Source organism: Monodelphis domestica, chromosome 4, assembly GCF_027887165.1.
Source record: "Monodelphis domestica isolate mMonDom1 chromosome 4, mMonDom1.pri, whole genome shotgun sequence".
Classification (NCBI taxonomy): Eukaryota; Metazoa; Chordata; class Mammalia; order Didelphimorphia; family Didelphidae; genus Monodelphis; species Monodelphis domestica.
In genome coordinates, this window is record NC_077230.1 from 110,640,250 (window position 1) to 110,663,887 (window position 23,638).

General features: G+C 41.6%; 2 protein-coding genes across 10 annotated transcripts in view; one reads left to right on the plus strand and one right to left on the minus strand.

Annotated features, from left to right (window-relative positions):
- Window positions 1–1,720, minus strand: part of GPR17 (G protein-coupled receptor 17) — a 17,402-nt gene extending 15,682 nt beyond the window's left edge. Inside the window, exon 1 of the mRNA XM_007493993.3 lies at window positions 1,227–1,720. The gene's annotated coding sequence lies outside the window, so the exon portion shown is untranslated. The remainder of the gene's footprint in view (window positions 1–1,226) is intronic.
- LIMS2 (LIM zinc finger domain containing 2) overlaps window positions 1–23,638 on the plus strand; it is a 101,922-nt gene that overhangs the window by 72,607 nt on the left and 5,677 nt on the right. For 8 of the 9 annotated variants that reach the window (XM_056793707.1, XM_056793708.1, XM_056793710.1 and 5 more), the window contains 3 exons: window positions 6,319–6,468; window positions 8,140–8,290; window positions 20,366–20,458. In XM_056793707.1, coding sequence (XP_056649685.1) covers window positions 6,319–6,468; window positions 8,140–8,290; window positions 20,366–20,458 — 394 coding nt within the window. Of the gene's footprint in view, window positions 1–3,021; window positions 3,064–6,318; window positions 6,469–8,139; window positions 8,291–20,365; window positions 20,459–23,638 lie in introns of those variants that run through there. The other variant, XM_056793709.1, reaches the window with a different exon arrangement.

Here is a 23,638-nt window from a genome sequence, read left to right on the forward strand (position 1 = left end):
GTATTTATTATTCCTTCTTTCAAAAACTGGGAAACCAGGGCAAGGAGAGGTTAATTTGCTCAAACCCATGTTGAGATAAACTGGTAAAAGACCTTGAGAGGTCATCTGGTCCATTCCTCTGCTTGACTGTGGTAGATCCAGGAAAGCAGCCAAGGAATGATTGGACTTTTGCTTGTGGTAGAGTGTTCCAGCCCTTTGGCTTGGCTTCCTTCCCAATTTCAAACTGCTTGGAAATCATGAACAATGAAAGAGTGAATTTCTCAGTTAGTTAATTATATCCTTGAGGGAGAAGTAAATATTATGGATCTCCTTTCCAGATCAGGAAACTGCTAAATTAAGAGCATGGATTTGGAATTAGAGCAGAGGTCCAGTTCTGGGACTTGGTTCACTAGCCCACACCGATCCCAAAAGGCGATGTTTTTATCTGCTGAAAATCTAAATAAGGTTACAGGAGAAACTGCTTGAACCTGACAGCCACCTTGTGGTTGTCTTAGCATCACTCGGGCAGAAAGGAGAAGGGTTCTTAGGAGAGTCTAGGTTTAAGGTGTATTTTTGCTTTCTAAAGCAACTCCTGTAAATGCATAGCATCTGCTTGGGTGGCCTTTGCAGTGGAAGAACTCTTGAAGGAGTGGTTGCCTTCCAAGGCCACCAAGAGGCTGGGCCCTAACAGGAGACTTTAAATGATACAAAATCAGGTTAACTAGGAACTCCCCAAGTGAACGTCAGCCTTGAAGGGATCCCTGGGTAGGGGAAGACAGCTGTTTTTTAAGATGAGCATTTTCCCCAACACCCATTCTTGCATTTCATAGGAAGGAGGTGAGTAGGGACCAGAAGAATCTGCACAGGTCTCCACAGATGCTCCTCTGGGTCTGGAATGCCTCTGGGCTTGGGGCCAGCCCACTGGGTAAAGTCAGACCCGGAGGTGAGGTAGCCTGTTAATTAAAAAGTCTGGCCAAGAACCGGTGGTACAAGAAATCAGTAAGGCCCCCAAGCCGGAGCCTCAGGAAGCCAAGAGTTAAACTGTACAAAGAACCCATTAGGGAAAGAAGAGATAACACTAAGGTGGAATTTCCAAACCAGTTTAGATTTTGTTTTGCTTAGGAAATTAGTCTGGTAAGTTGTCTACATCACCGACAATTTCTCATTCCTTTACAGCCTGGCTTTCTTGCTTTCAGCTTTGACAGTCTCCTCTCTTTGCACTGGAGGTGGTGTTCTCCGTCCCTTACCTCTCACAGTTCCCAGGGAAGAAGGAAAAGGCTCAGGGGTGGGGTCCAGTCTGGCTCTCTGATGTCGACAGGTCAGGGAGAAGAGAAGGGCCAAGAGGAAGCAGCCGGAGAGTCCTTCGGGATTTGCAGCAGAAGGGTCAGCTGTAGGCTCAGTGAGCGCTGGAGGAGGGAGCCCTCGTATATAAAGAAGGCAGCTAGCCCGGACTGGGCATTAGCAGCTCCTTCACGCTACAGGGAGGGAGGGAGGGAGGGAGCAAGGGAGAGGAGAGAGGGGGCCCAATCCCCTCTATGAAAGACGGGCTTCATCCCTGCAGAACCCCTTGTCAAGAAGGGGAGCTCCTCCTGCCCTCCTAATATTTATGAATATTCCAGTGTGCTCCCCGCCTCCCCCCCCCCACGCACCCCGGAGCCAAATCCTTTCGGAACCCCCCAGTCTTGGATTTTCTTGAGTCTGTGATTATTGTAGGCGCGGTGGAGAGCCTGGGGGATGGGGCTGGTGGGGTGAATCTGGCGGGTATTAATAGACACAACGGGACATTTCAGAATGGGATAATTCCATAATAGTGGGAATGGGGGGTAAGGGGGCTGGCTGCTATGGCAACGGGTCTGTGCTTCTAAGACTGCACTTGGCAGGCGAGAGAGGGGGTCTATGGGGCAGCAAGAGAGTTTGTGAATGGGGAGGGGGTAATAATAGCCAGTCAGTGGGAAAAGCTGAAGGGCCCTTGTTTGGCCAAATGAGAGGGGATTCTTTCAGGACAGTTGCTGTAGGGTCCTTGTGTCCTGCCTGCCCTGTATAATTAGCCTCCATTAAGCATAGTTGAATAAAATCGATGCCTTTATCTAGAGATGAGCACAGCTGCATACTTCCTCATAATAGGGTGCTGTCTACCCCTCCCTGGCAACTTGGGCTTGGTCTGGGAGTCCCCATTTTAGAGACCTGGGGTGATCCATAAAGTGAGCACCAGGACTCTCTTGATCATATAACTCTCTTTGACTGGGGACATCTTGGGTGGGGGGAGAGGGTGGGCAGTGGCTTTTTAGAAAAGGCTGGAGTCATGCGCGTTCCAATTCACCCAAGGGGTGACCATGCCAAACAAAACTATCTCTTCTCTGTCTCCCCACACGGGATCAGTAAAAGAATTCTACTTCTCTTTTCCAGCCTACACGAGTTTTAAATCAAAAGCAACTTCAATTCATTTCTTTCCTTCTTTATTCTAACGGCGAGACTATTAAAAAAAAAAATCAGCACTTCCCCACGCCCTGCTCCCCACAGACAATGTGGGAGATCACATTTTAAAGCTTTCGCCTCGAATCTGGGAGAGGGATCAGAGAATATCGTGAGCCGGTATCCCTAGCTGTGGGATGGCGTAATGATTTCCGGCCCCCGTTAGCGTTCTGCCTTTCTACTTACATTGGTGAGAGTGTTCAGGTGTCTACGTGTGAACATGGAATTGCTAGAAATAAGGGCTCCCGGACAGGAAGGTGCCAAAATTCTAAAGTAGACCGGGAGCCGGCCACTTAGCCCCTCTGCTAGCGACCCCTGCTGGACTCTTCTTCCAATTGCATATTCAAACATCGGTCCGCTAACAAAATCTTACCAAGGACCTGCTCCCGTGGACAACCCGAGAGACAAAGGTATGGCTCCTGTCTCCAAGAGGATGGCGATGCAGGTTTGAAACGAGGAGACCGGACGATGTGATTGTTTATCACACAGCGGTGCGACAATTGTTATACTAAATAAATAGGTGGTGGAGGGCTGACCCGTGGGGGAGGGATCAGAAGAGACTAGCAGTCGGGAAAGGCTGACACTGGGTGGAAGCGGGACCTTGAAGGAGAGGTAGGATTCCGACAGGCAGAGAAGCGAGAATAATGGGAATGAGGCAAGCGGAGATGGAGTAGCTCGGGTAAAAGATCTAAAGTTGCCAATGGACATCTACTCCGCATTGGGATGAAGGGGCCCTCAGAGGCCATCTGCTCCAAGGAAACTAAGACCTGGGGGCTTGCCAAAGGTTACAACACAAGTAGCAAAGTGAGGCAGGATTTGGACCCAGGCTCCTGACTCCAGAACCAAGAAAGTTTTGACATCAAGAAAGGCGTTGTGAATTGTGCATCAGCTACTGGAGGGAAAGAACATGAATCTTATAACCATGAAAAAATATTCTAAATAATTAAATAAAAATTTCAAAAGTAAAGAAAAAGAAAAAAAAGAAAGAAGGACATTATGTTGACTAGTGTCTTCCCTCTGTTAATGATTTCCTATTTATCCTTGCTTTGGAAATATTTGTTTGCATGCCGTTTCCCCCATTAGTTTGTAAGCTCCCTAAGGGCAGGGACTATCTTCTGGCTCTTTTTGTATCTGTAGCAATTAGTATAGTACCTGGCACACAGTAGGTGCTTAATCACTGTTTATTGATTGATAGATTCTTGGGTTTGTTTCTGGGTGCTACATTTTGGGAAAGGAATGAAATAAGCTAGAGAGCATCTTATGGCAGGTAAACGAGATGAGGGGTCCTGAGCTGACATGAGGTTTAGCTGAAACAGTTGAGAATATTAAGCCTGGAGAAGAGGAGACTTAAAAGGAGACATGAAAACCACTTTTAAGCATTTGGAGTTCTTATTCTAGGTGGCACAGTGAGTAGAATTCTGGACCGGGACTCAGGAAAACTCACCTTTTTGAAAAGTTTAGATCTGGTCTTAGATACTAGCTGGGTAACCTTGGGCAAGTCACTTCACTGCCTCAGTTTCCTTAACTGTGAAATGAACTGGAGAAGGAAATGGCAAAGCACTCCAGTATCTTTACCAAAAACAAAAAACAAAAAAAAAAAACAAATGGAGTCACAAAGAGTGGGGCATGACTAAAAAATGACTGAATGACATGTAAGAGGGATAGGTTTGTCCTACTTGTCTGTATGAGGGAGAACTAGGGACAATGAATGCTAGTTGCAGAGGCCAATTTAGGTTTAAGGAAGGAAAAACCTCCCAGCCATTAGAGTTATCCAGAACTAGAATGGGTTGCCTTGGGAAGTAGTACATTCCTTCTTGCTGGAAGGCATCACAGTTAAAGACAGATGTGTTTCAGAATAAGATTTCTTAACCTTTTTTTGTGTCATGGATTCCTTTGGCCATCTGGTGATGTCTATAAGATCCCTTCCTAGACTATTATTTTTTGTTTGTTTGTTTTTGGTTTTTTAGATTTTTGGAAATTTTTATTTAATTAATTAATTAAGTATATTGTTCCATGGTTTCAAGATTCATATTCTTTCTCTCTTCTCCCCCCTGCCCCCCTCCTGTAGCTGATGGGAAATTCCACTGGGTTTTACATGTTAGACTAATGTTTTTAAATGTTTACATGATAAAGTGATTTAAGATCATAAGGGAAATAAATTTTATTAAAATAGTTTTTTATCTATAGGTCTGTGGGTATACAGACATGGCTATAGAGATCGGTACCTCTATAGTCTTTAGATTAAGAAGCTATGTTTTAGAAGGTTTGGGTTAGACTAGATAGGCTCGATGTTTAAGTGGAATGGGATCATGTCATTATAGGTCTTGAAAAATAGGTAGAGGAGTTTAAATTCAGTGGGATAGACCATTGTCAACCATTATAGGTTCTTCTTCTTTTTTTAGACCCTTACCTTTCATCTTAGAACCAATATTCTGTATTAGTTCCAAGGCAAAAGATCAGCGAGGGCTAGGCAATGGGAGCTAAGTGGCTTTCCCAGAGTGAGGCAGCTAGGAAGGGTCTGAGGCTAGATTTGAACCCAGTCCTCTCATCTCCATGCCTGGTTCCACTAAGCCACCTTGCTGCCCTCACCCACCACCCAGCCCTCCGCCATTTTAGGTTCTTGATTGTAGAGTAGCATGAAGGAGGTGATGTTTTAGCAACTTGATAACTAGTCTTACAGGGTATTATGGAGACCCATTCTGTCTGATGTTACTTGAAGTGGCTGGATGCTAGGAAGTAAGTCTGTAGAACATAAGAAAGGTTCTATGTGTCCCCACATACAAACATATTCCTATATACCAGTAGAAGCCAACTCAAATTCCCCTGTATATTCCATAGCACTGGTGTGCTACAGTATGAATACTGCCTTGATTCACATTTCTAAATATGTCAGATTATGGTTGGAGCCACAGTCCAACTACGCCCTGCAGAGGAAGGTGCAGGGTGAGGGTGTTTCTGGGAGGACTCTTTAGAAAATATCACTCCAGGTTAAATTAACCCAGAATTGAAACTCCTTCCACTATTTTGACAGAGGGTTCACACTGATTTTTTCTCTCCCACATGCAGGGAGACAGCTGTTGTTTCACACTGATTAGTGTTAGGAACCATTTTAAGATCATCAGAGCTCTTTAAGGACTTTGCAAGTGTGGGGGTTTTTAAATGAATATTTTTATGTTTGACTTTTAAAACTGGTGTAAAAATGAGCCAACAGTCAAAAACAACTTACAATTTAAAAAATGATTAGTTTTCTCCTCATCCCATATTTGATTCGACTTTTCTCATTTTGTCCATTTCCTTTCTGAGTATTTATATACTTCAAAGTTGTTTTTATTATAAAGACATAGGCAGCAGATGCCAAGTTCTGAGTTTGCTTTCTTGAGGAAAAAGCCAGTCTTGAGGAATGAGAAGTATCTCTAGAAGAATGAACACATCCCACCTTTATCAAAGGTCTCCAAAGGAAGGAGAAAAGATAGCACATAACTTGGCCTTTTTCCAGCTCCTTGAGGAAGCAAAGGCATTATTCAAATCTATGGACTTCAGAGATTGGAATAGAATCAGGGATTTAGAGCCTACAGAAAACTTTTTAGAGGATGTCCAGTCCAGCCCTCATTTTACAAAGAGGGAAACTAAGACCTAGCGAGAGATTCAATGACAATCTCCTGATCTTGTGTAAGTAGCAGGACTGGAAAGGGAACCTCAGTCCTCTAGTTCCAAATCCAGTAATCATGGATCCAGGAACCATGAGGATGATTTCCCAGGTATTAGAGGCTCCAGTGATGCTGGGAAGTCCCAGAAGACAGGACAAAGACTTGCAGGGATGGGGCCTTAGGAGAAGAAGGTGACTGTTAACGTCCAATCTTCTTTCAGGCACCTATGTAGACCCTGTCACAATCGGGAGAAAGCCAAGGGCCTGGGCAAGTACATCTGCCAGAAATGCCATCTGATTATTGACGAGCAACCTTTGATGTTCAAGAATGACTCTTACCATCCAGATCACTTCAACTGTACCCACTGTGGGTGAGTACTCCGGCGTCTGGGGGAGCCTGGCAAACATGCTGTCAGTCAGGGCCTTTTAGCCTAAATGGCCGAACCAAGTAATCATATATTTTTTTATGGTTTGCATATTTTTATTTTTCATTTTTTTCTCTGGAGGTGGATGTTCACAGGTTATTCATCAAACATTATTTCTGTTGCTTGCATATAATATTAAGTCTAACGATCATCTGAATCAATAATATTTTGTTGAACTTCTCTGTAGTCTGTTTTGCACCCCACTTTGGAATCCCCCCCACAGGATTCTAGGGTCAAAGTGGAGTATTTTGGAAATAAACACAACTCAGTTCCTTCAAGTTTCTATCCAGTTTTTAAAAATCATCTGAACTGGGGGCAACTAGGTGGCTCAGTGGAATGAGAGCCAGACTTGGGGACTAGAGGTCCTGGGTTCAAATTCAACCTCAGATACCTCCTAGGTGTGTGTCCCTAGGCAAGTCACTTAACCCCCATTGCCTAGCTCCTACTGCTCTTCTGGCTTGGAACTGATATGTAGTATTGATCTTAAGCCTGAATGTAAGGGTATTAAAATAAATAAATAAAATCATCTGAATTTGGTTTGCTATTAGGTGATATCAAGAATATACACCCATTCTATCTCTTCCTAGGTACCCCTACTTGTGCTAGGTGCTATGGGGGATCAAGAAAAGGCAAGCACAGGGGGCAGCTGGGTAGCTCAGTGTGTTGAGAGCTAGGCCTAGAGACGGGAGGTCCTAGGTTCAAATCTGACCTCAGACACTTCCCAGTTGTGTGACCTTGGGCAAGTCACTTAACCCCCATTGCCTAGCCCTGACCACTCTTCTGCCTTGGAGCCAATACACAGTATTGACTCCAAGACGGAAGGTAAGGGTTTAAAAAAAAAGAAAAAAAAAAGAAAAGGCAAGCACAGACCCCATTTCCAGGGAATGTGCAGTTTAGTTGAGGAGGCAGGGCCCACCGACAAAAAATATAATGATGTGATACACTTAGCTTCAGAACTTCAAGAGCTTTTATCCGGGTAGACATTTTCTCCCAAACAGATGACAGCATCTCCATGCCTTAGTAGATGCTATTCATGCGTTGTTGTAGCCAAACTGATGTCTTAGCTGGTGGCTAAGCCTCTGGTCATGAACCTTTCTCCAGTGGGCCAAGCTTTTGGACACAGAATTCGCTCATAATGGGCCCACCCCTGAGCCCTTTCTAGTCCGCCAGGACCTGCCAAAATTCTCAGCTGGCATAGCCTTTGAGAAGCCAAAGCGACTTCCACGTCAAGATGAATCTTTCAAGTAGGACTTGAGTGGGGAATACCAGTCCTAATTAGGAGAACACAGCATGATTATTTTTTAGAGAATGTTTTGTGTGGGATTTTATGGAATTAAGTTTGACTAAACAGAAAGAATTAAAAAAAAAAGGTTCTTTCTTTTTCTATTTACTTTTTACTTTTTTCTGTTTAGTTAAGAGACTCCTCCACCAGCCAGCATACCTTAAAAGGCATGAGAAAATGGTGAACTCAAAGGATCTGGACCCTTAAAATCTCCCTTCTGCCGTATATTTCTGTTTTTTGGAAGCGTATCCAAAGCCACTTCCAGTCAGAGGCAGGAAGTGATCCCTGGCAGGGCCTGTTCTTTGTTCTCCTAAGATCCTATATTTATGTTCCAGGAAGGAACTGACTGCAGAGGCCAGAGAGCTGAAAGGGGAACTTTACTGCCTGCCTTGCCATGACAAGATGGGGATTCCCATTTGCGGAGCTTGTCGGAGGCCCATTGAAGGCCGTGTGGTCAATGCCCTAGGAAAGCAATGGCACGTGGAGGTGAGTTCCAGTCATGCAAGGTCTAACTCTACAAGTGCTAGGAATCCCTGATTCAACCGAGGAAAAAACAAGTCATAATGGAGCCCAGACCTTCCTCATCTAGACTCAAGATGCAGACAGTGCAGCCATATTAGCTACGTAATAAGAGATTTTAGGAAGGCCAAAGGTTTACAAGGAGAGAGTCATAGAATGCTGTGGAGCCAGACTGACAAGGGTTAACCTGGTTAGAATCTTGGAAGGAGAGGGGCATGCTGGGATTCCAACGGGCCAGCCCAGGGAGTTGGTCCTTGACTCCCGAGAGACAACCAGCTCCCACACCCCTGCTCCAACCTTTGGAAAGTGGAAACCATCCCTGAAAGAGAATTTGACAAGAGCCTGAAACCATCTGAAACTTAGAGCTCTCCTGTGACTCCGTGAAGAACAGGAGCTGAGAGGGAGAGGATCCGACTCTTTGGGGATCATCCCCACAGGGAGACCCGATCGATCGCTCCTGAAAGTCGTCTCCATTTCTATTCAATCTACAGTCTAGAGACTTGTTCCAGTGTAAAGATTTAGCAAGGAAGGTCTAGTTAGGAATAGAAGGGATTTATCAGGCAGAGAGAATAGTCAGCATAGCCTCCACTCACTTTCCATTCAAAGTCAGATGGTGGGGAAATAAGTTAGGTTTTATTAGAGATAGGGAATAATCCACAGCCTACTTCCCTTATCCCATACCCAGTTATCCTCATGATTAAACCGTGTTATCTCAGAGAAGCAGTCAGATTGGTTACTCACTGGCCTGAGGCAGAGAGGGCAGCCATTTTTGCCTTGAAGAGACTGCCCTTTCTGACCAGGTTCTGTAAAATCCTGGTCACCCATTTATACCGTCTTTACAAGGGCTTTCTTCACCCTGACAGCTAGAACTCCTTGTTTTTCTCTTAAAACCGATCCCTCTTCCCAACGTCCTCATTTTTGTTGCCATCCTTGCTCAAGGTTGAAACTTCAGAGCTGTCTTTGACTCTTCTCTTACCCTTCCCTAATAAATTCATTTCCTTCCTTCCTGAGTCAACTAGAGACACATTTGTCTCAAAGCAAAGCATTTCATGAAATTGTATTGTATGAAATGTATCCCCAAAAGTCCTTGATAATTCTGGGGTACACTCTTCCACAAATACACACAGTGTTGGTTTAGAGAGTAAACACAGAAGGAGGGAGAGACGGAGAGAGACAGAGAGACAGAGAGACAGAGAGAGACAGAGAGAGGGAGAGACAGAGACAGAGAGAGGGAGGGAGAGAGGGAGAGGGAGAGGGAGGAGGGGAGAAGAGGGAGAGGGAGAGAGAGAGACAGAGAGAGACAGAGAGAGAGACAGAGAGAGACAGAGAGACAGAGAGACAGAGACAGAGAGAGAGGGAGGGAGAGAGACACAGAGAGAGAGACAGAGAGAGACAGAGACAGAGAGAGAGAGGGAGAGAGAGAGGGAGAGGGAGAGGGAGGAGGGGAGAAGAGGGAGAGGGAGAGAGAGAGACAGAGAGAGACAGAGAGAGAGACAGAGAGAGACAGAGAGACAGAGAGACAGAGACAGAGAGAGAGGGAGGGAGAGAGACACAGAGAGAGAGACAGAGAGAGACAGAGACAGAGAGAGAGAGGGAGAGAGAGAGGGAGAGGGAGAGGGAGGAGGGGAGAAGAGGGAGAGGGAGAGAGAGAGACAGAGAGAGACAGAGAGAGAGACAGAGAGAGAGATTAAAAAGAGAGAGGGATACACATAGGCAACAGGGGAATTCACGTTTCCAACATTGCCCTGAGTTCTTTGATCTGGTTTCCCTCCCTGACTTTGGTATCTTAGTTTGTGCTGGGTGAATGCTCTTGGACACTGCTTGGCTGGAGTCCTCAATGCTTCCAGGTTTTGATGTGGCTGACATCCCTGGGTTAGGTATTGCTTTTAGCCTGCTCTTTCAGAAAATGTAAGCTCCCTTACTGGAAGACCAGTCACTCTAGTTATACTTCCTCTGGTTTGGGGGCCATGGATCTCGAGATTAGGAGATTATCAATCCCAGGTGAGAACAAAGAGCAGTCAATTTAATGAGCAGATCCCTTATTTAGGTGTACCCTTTAGACCCCTCTGATTTGGGGCATGGTTACTTTGATCAGAGATATCACCTTAATTTATAGTGACTTTCCAGTATATTTCCCAAATTTTCATCTCTTCTGGCTCTATCACTAGCTAATGCTTATTTGTTTAAAGTCTCTGGGGTTCAGAGTGCCCCAGTGTTTAAACAGTAAATTTCTTGGGTTCTCTGTAGGGAAGAGAGAGGGAGGAAGAGGGTACAAACTCATTATTTCTGATTATGACTCAACCAAATTCCTGGCCTTTTCATATGCAAAAGAAGACACTCTCAAGGCTGAAAAGATTATTTTTTGTCCCACACCATTACATTTTGTAAATGCATCCAATCTGTCTGTCTCAAAGTACATTTATTAAGTTCTTACTCGGTGCCAGGCTCCATGCCAAGCTTTGGTTATGGGGAGAAAAGCAAAAGACTAATTCCTGTTCTCAAGGAACTTCCAGTCCATTGAGCCATTAGACTCAAAGTCCACAAAGGACATCTCATCATCTCCATTATCTGTCACTTCCTTCCTATTTGCCACTCCAAATCTGAAAGGGCTTTTGCTCCACCCCATCTATCTGTGTGTGTGTCTCAAATTCCAAGACAGAAGAGCTAGGCAATAAGGCTTAGGTGACTTGCCCAGGAGAGGCTAGACTTGAACCCAGGACTTCCTGATTCCAGGTCTGATTTCCTATCTACTGTGCCACTTAGCTGCCCCCATCTATCTGTGTTTTTATCCTCCCCATTGGACCATAAACCACTTACAGACCTGACTTTGTCATTTATCTTCTTTGTGTTTCTTTGGGTCTTGCTTCATAAATATTTACTTAGCTGAGTTGAAAGTATTTATTTCAACTTTGGACTCTTGCTTCCCTGTACCAGGATTATCTGTACTTCCGAGCAGACATACGCTTCTCCCTGGCTCTCAGGAGGCTCTGTAAACCCTGCTAAGGGAACGAGATCTCCTGAGGAAACCCTAACGAAATTCCTTTCCTCTTCCTTTCCACATGGTAACGGATTCCAAAGCCCCAAAGAGACAATTCCCGGATTCTCTGCTGCCCCTGCTTCGTCACGGATAATAATGGAGGGTGATCTTTGGGCACTTACATGTACATTCAAATTCCGATATCTTAAATGGAGAAAGTACGAATAAATTCATCGATCGTGCTGCTTATTCCATTTGTTCATTTGAACTAAATGGACCCAGAAGGGATTTCGGTATTGATCTGTCTGTTGTTTAATGAAGGAAAGCAGAGCTTTCAGCCCTCTGCCCGGCTCACTTTCTCTAAAATCCTCCCAGCTTCTACTCTGGATGATTGGGTCCAGCCAACCCATGGAAATGACAGCTATCGGGACCACCCGCTACTGCCTTTTTCTTCCAAATAAAGACCAGGAATCCTGGAATCCCTGAAGGGAGAGAGAGCTTCCTGAGGCTTTCTTGTCACCTCTCTTTTGGTAGATGGCTTCCAGGCGGTGAGAATTAAACCCTGGTCTAAAGGAGCTAGTTAGATTTGGGGCTGAAAACATTTTTTTGGACTCTGAGAGCCCATCTGAACTTTAACAAGCCCTGTGACCTCTCTGAATGCCAGCTTCTTCACTTGCAAAATAGGGACAATAATATAGTTGCACCATCCACTCATTTTACTGGATTGTCATAAAAAAATTTTTATAAACTTGAAAATTTTCCATTAATATATGCAATGATTGTATTATCTCGATTATACTTTCCGACTCAAAAATCCAGAAAAGATAATATACAAGCCAATTTGGATAATGAAACTTTGATTTTACAAGTGAGGTATGCCATGCTACGCAGTAATGGGATTTAAATAAACACACAACAAAATAATAAGCTGACCAGAATTCATCCATCCAAATAAATTTTGTTCCCTTCAGAGTGGTCCCCTTAAAATGCTATCCACAGGTCAACCAGGTAGCACAGTGGATAGAGAGCCAGGTCTGGAGTCAAAAGGACCTGGGTTCAAATCTGGTCTCAGATACTTGCTAGCTGTATGATCCTGGGCAAGTCTCTTTACTCCAATTGCTCTTCTGTCTGAGAATGGGTACTAAGACAGAAGGGAAGGGTTTAAAAAAATAATGAGAAGAAGACTATTCACTCCCTCCAGAGAGGTTGCAGGACATTTTGGGACCTCTTCCTAGAATCATAGCCCAAGAACCGAAAGAGATCTTAGAGAACATCTTGTTAAATTCCTTCTTTTTACAGATGAGGAAACTGAGTCCCAGAGAATTAAGATGACTTGTGCAAGGAGACATAGGTAAAAGATAGATAGTGGAGATGATAGGTTTCTAATTATGATTACAAATTCTGTGTTCTTTCCAATGGATGACACTTTTGTTTTGTTTTTAATGCTGTTCAGGTCCAGTTTAACCAGGCACCTGATAAAAGCAGTTTCCTTTCTTTGTAGTCCCGTGTTGTTTCTGACTCTAGTCATTAGCTTAGCTTTATTACCCATTTTCTTCACCAGATTTGGCTCCAATTGAATTTTGACTGTTTCTAAAATTTTAAAAATTAAATCAAAACATGAATATTTGTCTTCATTGGAAAAAAAAAGTTGAGAGAATATTCTTCATTCCATGTTTAGCTTCTTGAGAGGAGGGACTATAGGATGCTTCATCTTCATATCTGGGCCCCTTGTGTAAGACCTTTTTTATTTTCTTGGTGTGGTAGGAGTAGATTTCATCAAAGTGATTTATTTGTGGTTACAGTTAGTTTGTGTCAGAGATAGCACTTGAATTCAGGTTTCTTTTTCTTTTTTAAACTCTTACCTTCTTCTGTCTTAGAATCAATACTGTATATTGGGTCCAAGGCAGAAGAGTGGTAAGGGCTAGGCAATGGGGGTTAAGTGACTTGTCCAGGGTCACACAGCTGGGAAGTATCTGAGGCCAGATTTGAACCTGAGACCTCCCATCTCTGGGCCTGGCTCTCTATTCACTGAGCCACTTCACTGTCCTCCAATTAAGTTTTAAAAGGATTATAGTCATTAAAGGCATCTATGACTACAAATTGCCAAATAGTTGTTGATTTGCATTGATTGGAAGAGTTTTCTACCCTACTTGGAATCACAGGCCTAGGACAAACAAAATAGCCATCCTCATAGGTTTGGAATCATCTTTGAGTTTTAGTTAGTCAGTCAAACCCTGCTCTCCATAGTCACTGGGGATAATAGTGATGGCTTACAATTTCTAAGGATTTGCCCTAAATGGGGTCTCCCTTTCCTTCCTGGTGTGACAAGGGAATCACTTTAAAAGACTGATATATATTAATTTAAGGTCGCCAAGGAATCAGCTATGTAATTCCTAAATGAAAAACTCAAGTCAGCCGTCAGCCTTTTTGGAGTTTAATTACAATAGGAGCAAGAAAGGAATTAGAGATATATATAGAGAGAGAAAGGGGAGAGAAGGGAATAGGGCTTAAATACCCCTTCTGTTTAGGCTGGGCCAAAAGGCCCAAGCCCTTAGATAGCTGGGGCAAAGAAAAGAGATCAGTCCCTTTCACTCACGTGTCCAAAATGGAGAAACAGTCTCAGAGGCCCCCACCTTCAGCTTCCTTCAGAGCAAGCTTCCTCAGAGTCCAGGAACCACACCGACCCCAAAAACTCAATCCTCTCCCCGAGTCTCCAGACCCTCCTATCTTTAAGGAAACCTTCCAAGTTGCCTCCCCTCAGTCCTCACATCTACCAATCACTCTTCATCAATTTCCCTGTCAATGGAGGCTCTCGCTTAACCCAGGACCGCCCAGAGGTTTCTGGCTTTTGCACATGTCTGTTGAAGGTCATATTTTCAAATGATTAAATCTATACTCCTTTGCTACAGCCCTTTCTAAATCCTGTTAACTTGAGTATGGTAGAGATTGGAATAATTAAATTTTGATCTAGGCTGCAGCCCTTACTCAATCCTATTAGGACTGAATAGGGTGGAGATTTATTCCAAGTATCTCCATTGTATCAATTCTAAATCAATCAAGACTCAAAGAAATTCCTGTTCTATGCTTAAGCATAGGTCAAAGTCCTTTCCATTGTTCAGCAAAGGGTTTCTGTCCTAAAGTACTCTTAAGAAGGGAAGAGAAGGAACCTCCCATGCCAATGGGGTTCCCATTCCAATAGACTATCAGTAAGAAATTTTCCAAGTATGAAATATCCCAATGGTGAAATTTCCAACATTTATAAGTCTAAGGAAATTTGAGGTTTACAATCCCCCCTGATGATCATTGGGAGACTAGTCTCCCCATTGATCATTTAACATAATCATTTTGTAGTTCTAAATTCACTTCTAACTAAAGATATACACAATATTCAATTTTCTAAGAGAAATTAGAATAGTGAGAGAGGAAATAGAAAAGAAAAGAAAGCAAAACCAATGTTTGCTAGGCGCATTGACAGAAAGCCAAATTAGGGGCAGTCCCTTTTGGCATAAATGTTACAATAAATGTTCAATCAAAAGTTCAGTCCAATCAATCACATCCAAAGTTCATTCTTGATCTTCTTGATGAAGTGTAGGTTTTTGGCATCTTTCTGCAACAGTTCATTCTCTGGATATAAAAGTTTCAAGCTTCTTTCTTGAAGATCTTTTCTCGAACAAAATCAAAATCCTTGAAATTTTTTTTTTTTATAACAGTAAAATCTTAAACAAAAGTCTTGGATTTTTATAAAAATACAATCTCAAACAAAAAAAAAATTCAAAAATTCTTAGATTTTAAATTAAAATACAATCCCCCCTGAAGTAAGTATTTAAAAAAAAATATATCAAGTTTAGCTCAGAATGCAATGTTCAGTTATGGGGGTGTATGTGTCAATTATCAAAAGAATAGAAAAATAACCAAAAACATAAGAAAAATTCAAAATAGGCCTTGTATAGGTCCAGTTTAAAGTAATTTCTATCCCACAAGTATGTAGGACAGAATACAGTAATATTTCACTTAGCCATTTGTAGCCAAGACTACAGGAAGTTGCCATAATATAAGAAGAAAAGAATTAGAATTCTATTTTGATGGGGAAATGTCATTCCCTTGTCTGATTTTTTTTTCCTTCAGAGATATAGGGAGCCAGCATGATAGTCAAGCTTTGTACTTGTTTGAGTACTTCGAAAAGAGTGTAGATACAAGGAAGTCCTACGACTTAAACATAAGTTAAGCGTCGCAACCTCGAGTCTCACTTTAATATTTCTTGTGTGCTCTATTGGCACTATTCAGGTTTAGTCTGTGCTCCTTGTTTTTATCCCTTTTCCTGGAATCAGACACAAACATTAATCACAGTCCTATAATATTTTATCAATAAATGGCAGGTTCCCATAGTTTAAAGCTTTTAGGCATATATTGATATTATAGCAAGAGTATATATATTAACTTGTATTACTGCAGGGAAAAAATATTAATATTAATTATGTGTACCTTCAGTACAAAAAATGAGAAAAAAAATCAAATATTCTGATAAAAAAATAAAAGAAAAGAAATAAGAAAAAATAAGAAAAAAAATCAGTAATTCAATATATTCTTGAAAAAAAAACAGCATCCATTTGTCGATGGATTATTATCTCCAATTCATATGATAAGATAGAGTCACAATTCATATGATAGGATACAGTCAATCAGTCTTAGAAGAAGATGCTTTCTTCACATGTGAGCAGTGAATCCAAGAGTCTCTTTCTCCAATCTTTATAGATGTTGGAGTAGTTAATAATATTTGGAATGGTCCTTCCCATGAAGGTTCAGTTGCTCCAGTTTGCTTGAAATTCTTGATATAAACTTTATCTCCTGGGTTCAGGTCATGCAGAGAAAAGTCTAATGGTCCAGCTTGTACTGCAGCTCCAGATTCATGAAGTTCACGTAGTTTGTGCTGTAACTCCTGTATATAGGAAGCAATAGTAATATCTCCCCCTAATAGCGATGTATAAGCCGGGGAGAAAGGCTTAGCCTGTATAGGCGGATGTCCAAAAAGCATCTCAAATGGTGAAATATGTAAGTCTCCTCTAGGCCTGCTTCTAAGATAAAATAGGGCCAGAGGGAGAATTTCAGGCCATTTTAAATGGGTCTCAGTGCATAATTTGCCAATCATAGTCTTAAGTTCTTTATTCATCTTTCCTACTATTTGGAGAGGAGAAAAAAAAAACTGAAAAAGGTTAATTAATATCAACAAAATCAATACAATCTAAGAAGAATCATCTTTATTATACTGGGAAGTTCCCTGGGCACCCTCCTGAAGGGCACCTCTCTGAGGATCATTAGCACCTCGAGTAATTTTTGGACGAGCGCCATTTCTCATATATTGTTGAGTATTATCATTAAAATTTTCTTCAATTTGAGCATTGTCATTAATTTCCCAATTCCTATTTCTATAATTCTGGTTTCTAAAGTTCTTATTTCTATATTCATTATAGTTATTTCCATAGTCATTATTATAATTTCTAGAATTCTGGTTTCTATAACCATTATCATAATTTCTATAGTTATTATTTCTAAAACTATTATTAAACTGTGTATTCCTTCCAAACATCTTAAGAAAGGTTCTACATTCCATCATTTTGTGGCCCTTCTTCTCACAGAAGTGGCAAGTAATGGATTGATAATTGGATTTCTGGAGAGGGGCAATTGTCGTTGGTTCATTATCATGCCCACTTTCTAATTTAGTTATCCTATCTATTACACATCTCATTTTTTTCTTCATTTCCTCCATGTCATCATTATTCTCTTTCTCCTTTTCTTCGTTTCCCTTAAAAACATATATAGCTGTTTTTCGCAATTCTTCAAGGTCCATATCTGACCATCTTGGGCATTGTGTTTTAAAATAATTTTTAATTACTTTGCATGAATTATTTACAAAGATTCTTCTAACTTGTCTTAAACTATTCTCTTTATTTAAGTCCCAATCTAAGTATCTGTCCCCAAACTCGATAATTCTGTCCATAAATCTGGAGGGTGTTTCGTTTTCCTTTTGCTTAATTTTTTCCAGTTCCATCCACTTATCTGTACTGTCCGCACATTCCTTCATGGCTGTGAGGATGGCCTCTCTACAACGGTATAGTTGTAGATAGTCCTCAGGATTATTATAGTCCCATTCGGGATCCTGAGATGGCCAATGTGCTGCATTACGCCCCCGGGTTTTGTTGACATGAGCAATTATTTTATTTTTTTCACGTTCACTTAAAAAAGCCTGTAGTAAGCTCTCAACGTCCTTGTAAGACGGATTATATTGAAAAAATATGTCTCCCATCTTTTTTGTTACTAGAAAAGGATCTTGTTCATATGTGGGGATATTTCGTGTAAATTCATTTATTTCTTGGGGAGTAAACGGTATCCTATGTCTTAAAGTCACCACATCCCCATTTCGTCCTATTTCAGGTACTTCTCTTAGAGGAAACAGGCCTCTAGTTGAATTTTGCACCTGTGGGTCAGTTTGACAAGGACAGGTTTCTCTAGGAGGACAAGATCTCCCTTGCATTGGAATTTGGTTTTCTGTAGGAGAAGGAACATGAGAAGCTGGGATTGCAGGGGAAGGGTTTTGGGGATTAAATTCAGACAAGATTTGCACTGCACGAGAGAAGCAGTCTGTTAACTGGGCTATAGGGAAGGTGTTTTCCATCTCTATTTCAGGGAAGGAAATTTCCTCATTCAAAGGTTCAGAAACAGGTCTGTTTCTGGTAGAGTGGGTGTTTGCCCATTGATCCTGTAAGAAACATTTTAGATCTTCTAATTGGGCTTGCATTTTTTCCTCAATTTTTCCTATTTTATCTTCCATATCTCCCATTTTATCCTCAATATTTCCTATTTTATTCTCAATATTTCCTATTTTATCCTCAAGTTTTTCTATTTTATTCTCAATATTTCCTATTTTATCCTCAATTTTTTCTATTGTATCCTCAATTTTTTCTATTGTATCCTCAATTTTTTCTATTGTATCCTCAATTTTTTCTATTTTATCCTCAATATTTTCTATTTTATCCTCAATATTTTCTATTTTATCCTCATTTTTTTTATTTTATCCTCATTTTGTTTTATTTTATCCTCATTTTGTTTTATTTTATCCTCAATATTTTTTATTTTTTCATCTCTAAATATAGTATTGAGGAGTACAAAAATGACAGTACCTATTAATATAAAAATTTGGAGGTATCCTTCATTCCTCAATGCCCCTACTTCTTCAGCTGCCATATAATTGTCAAAGAATGTAGTACTCATTTTTATATGTATATTTTGTAATTTCACAAAACACGTGGGGAGCAGGGCAAAGCAACAAACTTTCCACAGGGTTTTTTTTTTTTTAATCCAGGAAGTTGTTCCTTAAGGGAAAGGATATTTAGAAACAGTTCTTCCAGCCAGGACTTTAGAGTCCTGTTGCTGAGATTTAAAAACAGCTGTTTTCTGTCTATCAGAGTCACACAGCTGGGAAGTATCTGAGGTCCGATTTGAACCCAGGACCTTCTGCCTCTAGGGCTGGCTCTCAATCCGCTGAGCTACCCAGCTGTCCCTTAAGATTAAAGGGAAGAAAAAGAAAAAACTGCTGATTCCAATTTAACTTAAGGAGAAAAGAGAAAAAGTTTTTTATACTCACGTGTTCTAGCAGCTGTGTCTTTAAGCCAAGTTTTTTTTTTTTTTAAAAAAAAGACTAAGTGGTGAAACAGTATAGTAAAAAGGCAAGGAAAAAGTTTTATTGAGAGGATTCTTTAGACTCCCGTGTGGTCAGCCACAATGTTACAAGGGAATCACTTTAAAAGACTGATATATATTAATTTAAGGTCGCCAAGGAATCAGCTATGTAATTCCTAAATGAAAAACTCAAGTCAGCCGTCAGCCTTTTTGGAGTTTAATTACAATAGGAGCAAGAAAGGAATTAGAGATATATATAGAGAGAGAAAGGGGAGAGAAGGGAATAGGGCTTAAATACCCCTTCTGTTTAGGCTGGGCCAAAAGGCCCAAGCCCTTAGATAGCTGGGGCAAAGAAAAGAGATCAGTCCCTTTCACTCACGTGTCCAAAATGGAGAAACAGTCTCAGAGGCCCCCACCTTCAGCTTCCTTCAGAGCAAGCTTCCTCAGAGTCCAGGAACCACACCGACCCCAAAAACTCAATCCTCTCCCCGAGTCTCCAGACCCTCCTATCTTTAAGGAAACCTTCCAAGTTGCCTCCCCTCAGTCCTCACATCTACCAATCACTCTTCATCAATTTCCCTGTCAATGGAGGCTCTCGCTTAACCCAGGACCGCCCAGAGGTTTCTGGCTTTTGCACATGTCTGTTGAAGGTCATATTTTCAAATGATTAAATCTATACTCCTTTGCTACAGCCCTTTCTAAATCCTGTTAACTTGAGTATGGTAGAGATTGGAATAATTAAATTTTGATCTAGGCTGCAGCCCTTACTCAATCCTATTAGGACTGAATAGGGTGGAGATTTATTCCAAGTATCTCCATTGTATCAATTCTAAATCAATCAAGACTCAAAGAAATTCCTGTTCTATGCTTAAGCATAGGTCAAAGTCCTTTCCATTGTTCAGCAAAGGGTTTCTGTCCTAAAGTACTCTTAAGAAGGGAAGAGAAGGAACCTCCCATGCCAATGGGGTTCCCATTCCAATAGACTATCAGTAAGAAATTTTCCAAGTATGAAATATCCCAATGGTGAAATTTCCAACATTTATAAGTCTAAGGAAATTTGAGGTTTACACTGGGTACAACACAGTTCTCAGAACCCACAAATGGCTCATAATTTCAGGAAGAAGTTCCAGAGTCTGAGCCACAAGTGACATCCTAGACAGTTCTGTGAGCAAAGGCAAGTCCTTTGACCTCTCTGGGTATCAGTTCCCCCATCTGAAAAATGAGGTGATTGGACTAGGTTGCTTCAGAAACCCCTTGAAGTTCGAGCTTTAGAGCTCAAGGACCTGGACATTTCTTTCAAGTTGTGACTAAGGATTTGTATCTCTAGGAGTTATACAGAATGGGTGAACACTTGGTTCTCAGGAAACTGATACCGTTTTCTTCCTCATCAGCATTTTGTCTGTGCCAAATGTGAGAAACCATTCCTGGGTCATCGGCACTATGAGAAGAAGGGCTTGGCATACTGCGAGACGCATTACAACCAGGTAAGCTTGACCCACCTTGGGACGACTATGTCTTGAGGATATCATTGGGGATCTTTGGATGGTGATCTCTTAGGACCCCATGGGGCAGGTGGGCTGATTAAAATCCATCCAGTCATTGAATAAGCACAACACTTGTTCTGTTCTTTTTGGAAACTTAAAGGACTCTTGAGTTTGTCTATCCCTCTCCTCATTGCCACCAGGGTAAAGCATGTGGGTCAACCCTTTTCCTTTGGACCAGCTATAAGGATAATTTAGGGTGGTTACCTAATCTAAGTTTGGTTTTTGGTCACCAGGGGATATCCCAAATAAAATACCCAAGTCAGTTTTGAAATCTATGGTGGTTTAATCAATATAGAGGGAAGAGATCAAAGAGAAGAGAGAGGGAAAGGGTATAGGATTTCACCCGCCTGGCCTGTGCCAGGGGGAGTTCAAAGTCCTCCACCACAAGGTTTCTGAAGATTAGAGGCTTCTAAGTAGATAGTGTTTGGAAGGTAAAGGAGGAAAAATCAGCCTAAACTCTGAGAGAGCTCAGAGAAGAGACCTCACCTGAACTAGGTTACTAGGCTTCCTCCAGTGTGGTATCAAGGGAAACTCACCGCTAAACTGGACAATAGCTGCTGCCATGCCAAGATGCCAAGACACTCAGCAAACTTTTGCCAGCCACCACTCCACCGCAAAAGAGGTCAGAGAGAGAAAGTGATGTGAAATATATAGATGGTTTTACATCACTTTCCTGTGTCTCACCTGTACCAATGGTAGCTTAAGCTTGATTTAGGATTGTGATATTGAAATCACTTTGAAAGACTGATATATATTAATTTAAGGTCGCCAAGGAATTCACTTATATAATTCCTAAATGAAACACTCAAGTCGGCTGCCAAAATTTTATGGTGTTTTAATTACAACAGGAGGAAGAAAGTGTTAGAGGGAGGCAGGGAGGGGGAGAGAGAGAGAGAGAGAGAGAGAGAGAGAGAGAGAGAGAGAGAGAGAGAGAGAGAGAGAGAGAGAGAGAGAGAGAAAGAGAGAGAAAGAGAGAAGGAAAGAAGCTTAACTCAGAACCCCTCTAGCTCAGGCTGAGCCAAAGCGGGCGTTAAGGCCTTGGATAGCCAAGGCAAGGAAAGGGATCAGTCTTTATCACTCACATGACCAATCTGAAGGAAAGCAGTCTGCGGGGCTCCTCCAACCTCAAGCACCAGCCTCGAACTAACTCTAGCCCTCCTCACAGGAAGTCCTGAGAACTCCAGAGGCTATTCTCTACCTCACTTCCTGCGTCTCACATGTGCCAATGGTGGCTCTAGTTTGACCTAGGACCGCCCAGAGGTCTGTCCTTTATTTGCACATGTCTGTTGAAGGCCATATTCTCAAATAATTAAATCTTGAGTTTTCTGCAGCCCTTCCTAATCTTGTTACACTGAGTAGGGTGGAGAATGTAGTTTCCAAGACCTGATTCTGTTATTCCAAGTATTTCTATTGTTATTGATCAGGAAATAGCTAAATCCAATCTTCTAAAGAATGGTCTGAATAGGGTGGAGTAATTTTGAAATTCACAGGACAGCCCAGGGGTCTGTCAGCTGTTTCTGATTTGTCATTTGCTAACACATGTCTATCATAGGCCATCCTCCTAGATACTTAATCCTTAAGTATGGGTGTAGACATTCTTGTTTTTGTTAGACTAAGTAGGGTGGAGTAATCTAAAGTTCACAAGCACATTCTATATAACTTAAATCATTAATGAAAGACACAAGAACCCCAAATCCTATTCTAATATCTCATTGTGGCATGGCCAAGTTTCTGAAGACTACCCCAAAAGAGTATAAAATCTTAGAAGATTTTGGCATCCTGGAAAAACTTCAAGTACAGTTTTGCAGCCGACAATGTCCATATCCTGAGAATCAGCTTGGTGAAGCACGGAGAGAATTGTCACCAACAGGCTGGTCACTTGTAATTAACTCTTTGGTCGTGGAAACCCACCAAATAAAGAAAAATACACAAGTGGTCTGTGGACCTTTGTGGTCCCTTTTGTTTCTGCAGTGACAGTGTCTGGGTGAAGGAAAAGGGAGTGTAGGATAGTTTTTAAGGCAGTTAGTCAATATGAAAGTAGTTACTGGTATTCTAAATGTGAGATCCACTCACCAGTGAAAGGACATGTTCTTGGAGGAACTGATTCATATATACCTTGGATTCTTGTAGTAAAAGAAACCTGAAGACAAAAGGAAATTATAGTTAAATGGAGGGATGGCTCTTAGATTCTCCTTAGAAAAGCAAATAAAGGAATTGGTTATATGATGTGTCCAAAAGCAACAAGAAGCATCATTTCATGAACTATTTGGTAATCTTGTATTGCAGGGCTCATGATAAGTATTTGAAAAAAGGCCACTATGAATATGTATACAGAAAAATAATTTGTTCTTGGGCAGTCATTTTTGACTCTTCATGACTCCTTTTGGGGTGTCCTTGGCAAAGATTCCAGAGCAGTTTGTCATTTTCTTAGCCAGCTCATTATATAGATAAGGAAACTGAGGCCAACAGAATTAAGTGACTCGCCCAGGGTCACCTGACTAGTAAGTGTCTGAAACCAGATTTAAACATAGGAAAATGAGTTTCTGATTATGGGACCCCCACTCTATCCACTGAATCACCTACCAGCCTTAGATAAATAAATACAAAATAAGGAAAACTTTTATACTTCATGGACTGTCTGTTCCGGAGGATGAAAAGACAGAGACGTTTAATGAAGAACTTGATAAGACTTTCAAATCAGATTACTCTAAACTTTAATATTTGATGTCTTTGTGGTAAAGCTGTATGTGGGAAATGGCAGCAATATCTATAGCTACATGAATCCAAGGTGCAGGAGTAAGAAATGAGAGGCCTCCGGCCCCAGAATCCATTGTCCACCATTCAGGAGCCTCCCCTCTTACATCATTGGCAGTGTCTTCACCAAGAGAACCCGCAGTCCCTAGATATGTAAAGCACCCCGAAAAGGGAAAGATTATATTTGAACAAATAGGGATGGCGCTACGGAAGGGGGAGTCGCTTCTATGTACAGCCAGACCAGGGACTGCTTAGAACAGAGATCAAAATCAGTACCAGATGAGAAGAAAAACCCAAACTGAGAAGATGTGGCACTCCATTCAGGCTTGGCGGGGTGCTCAGAGCACACAGTAGGCCCCTCATGGA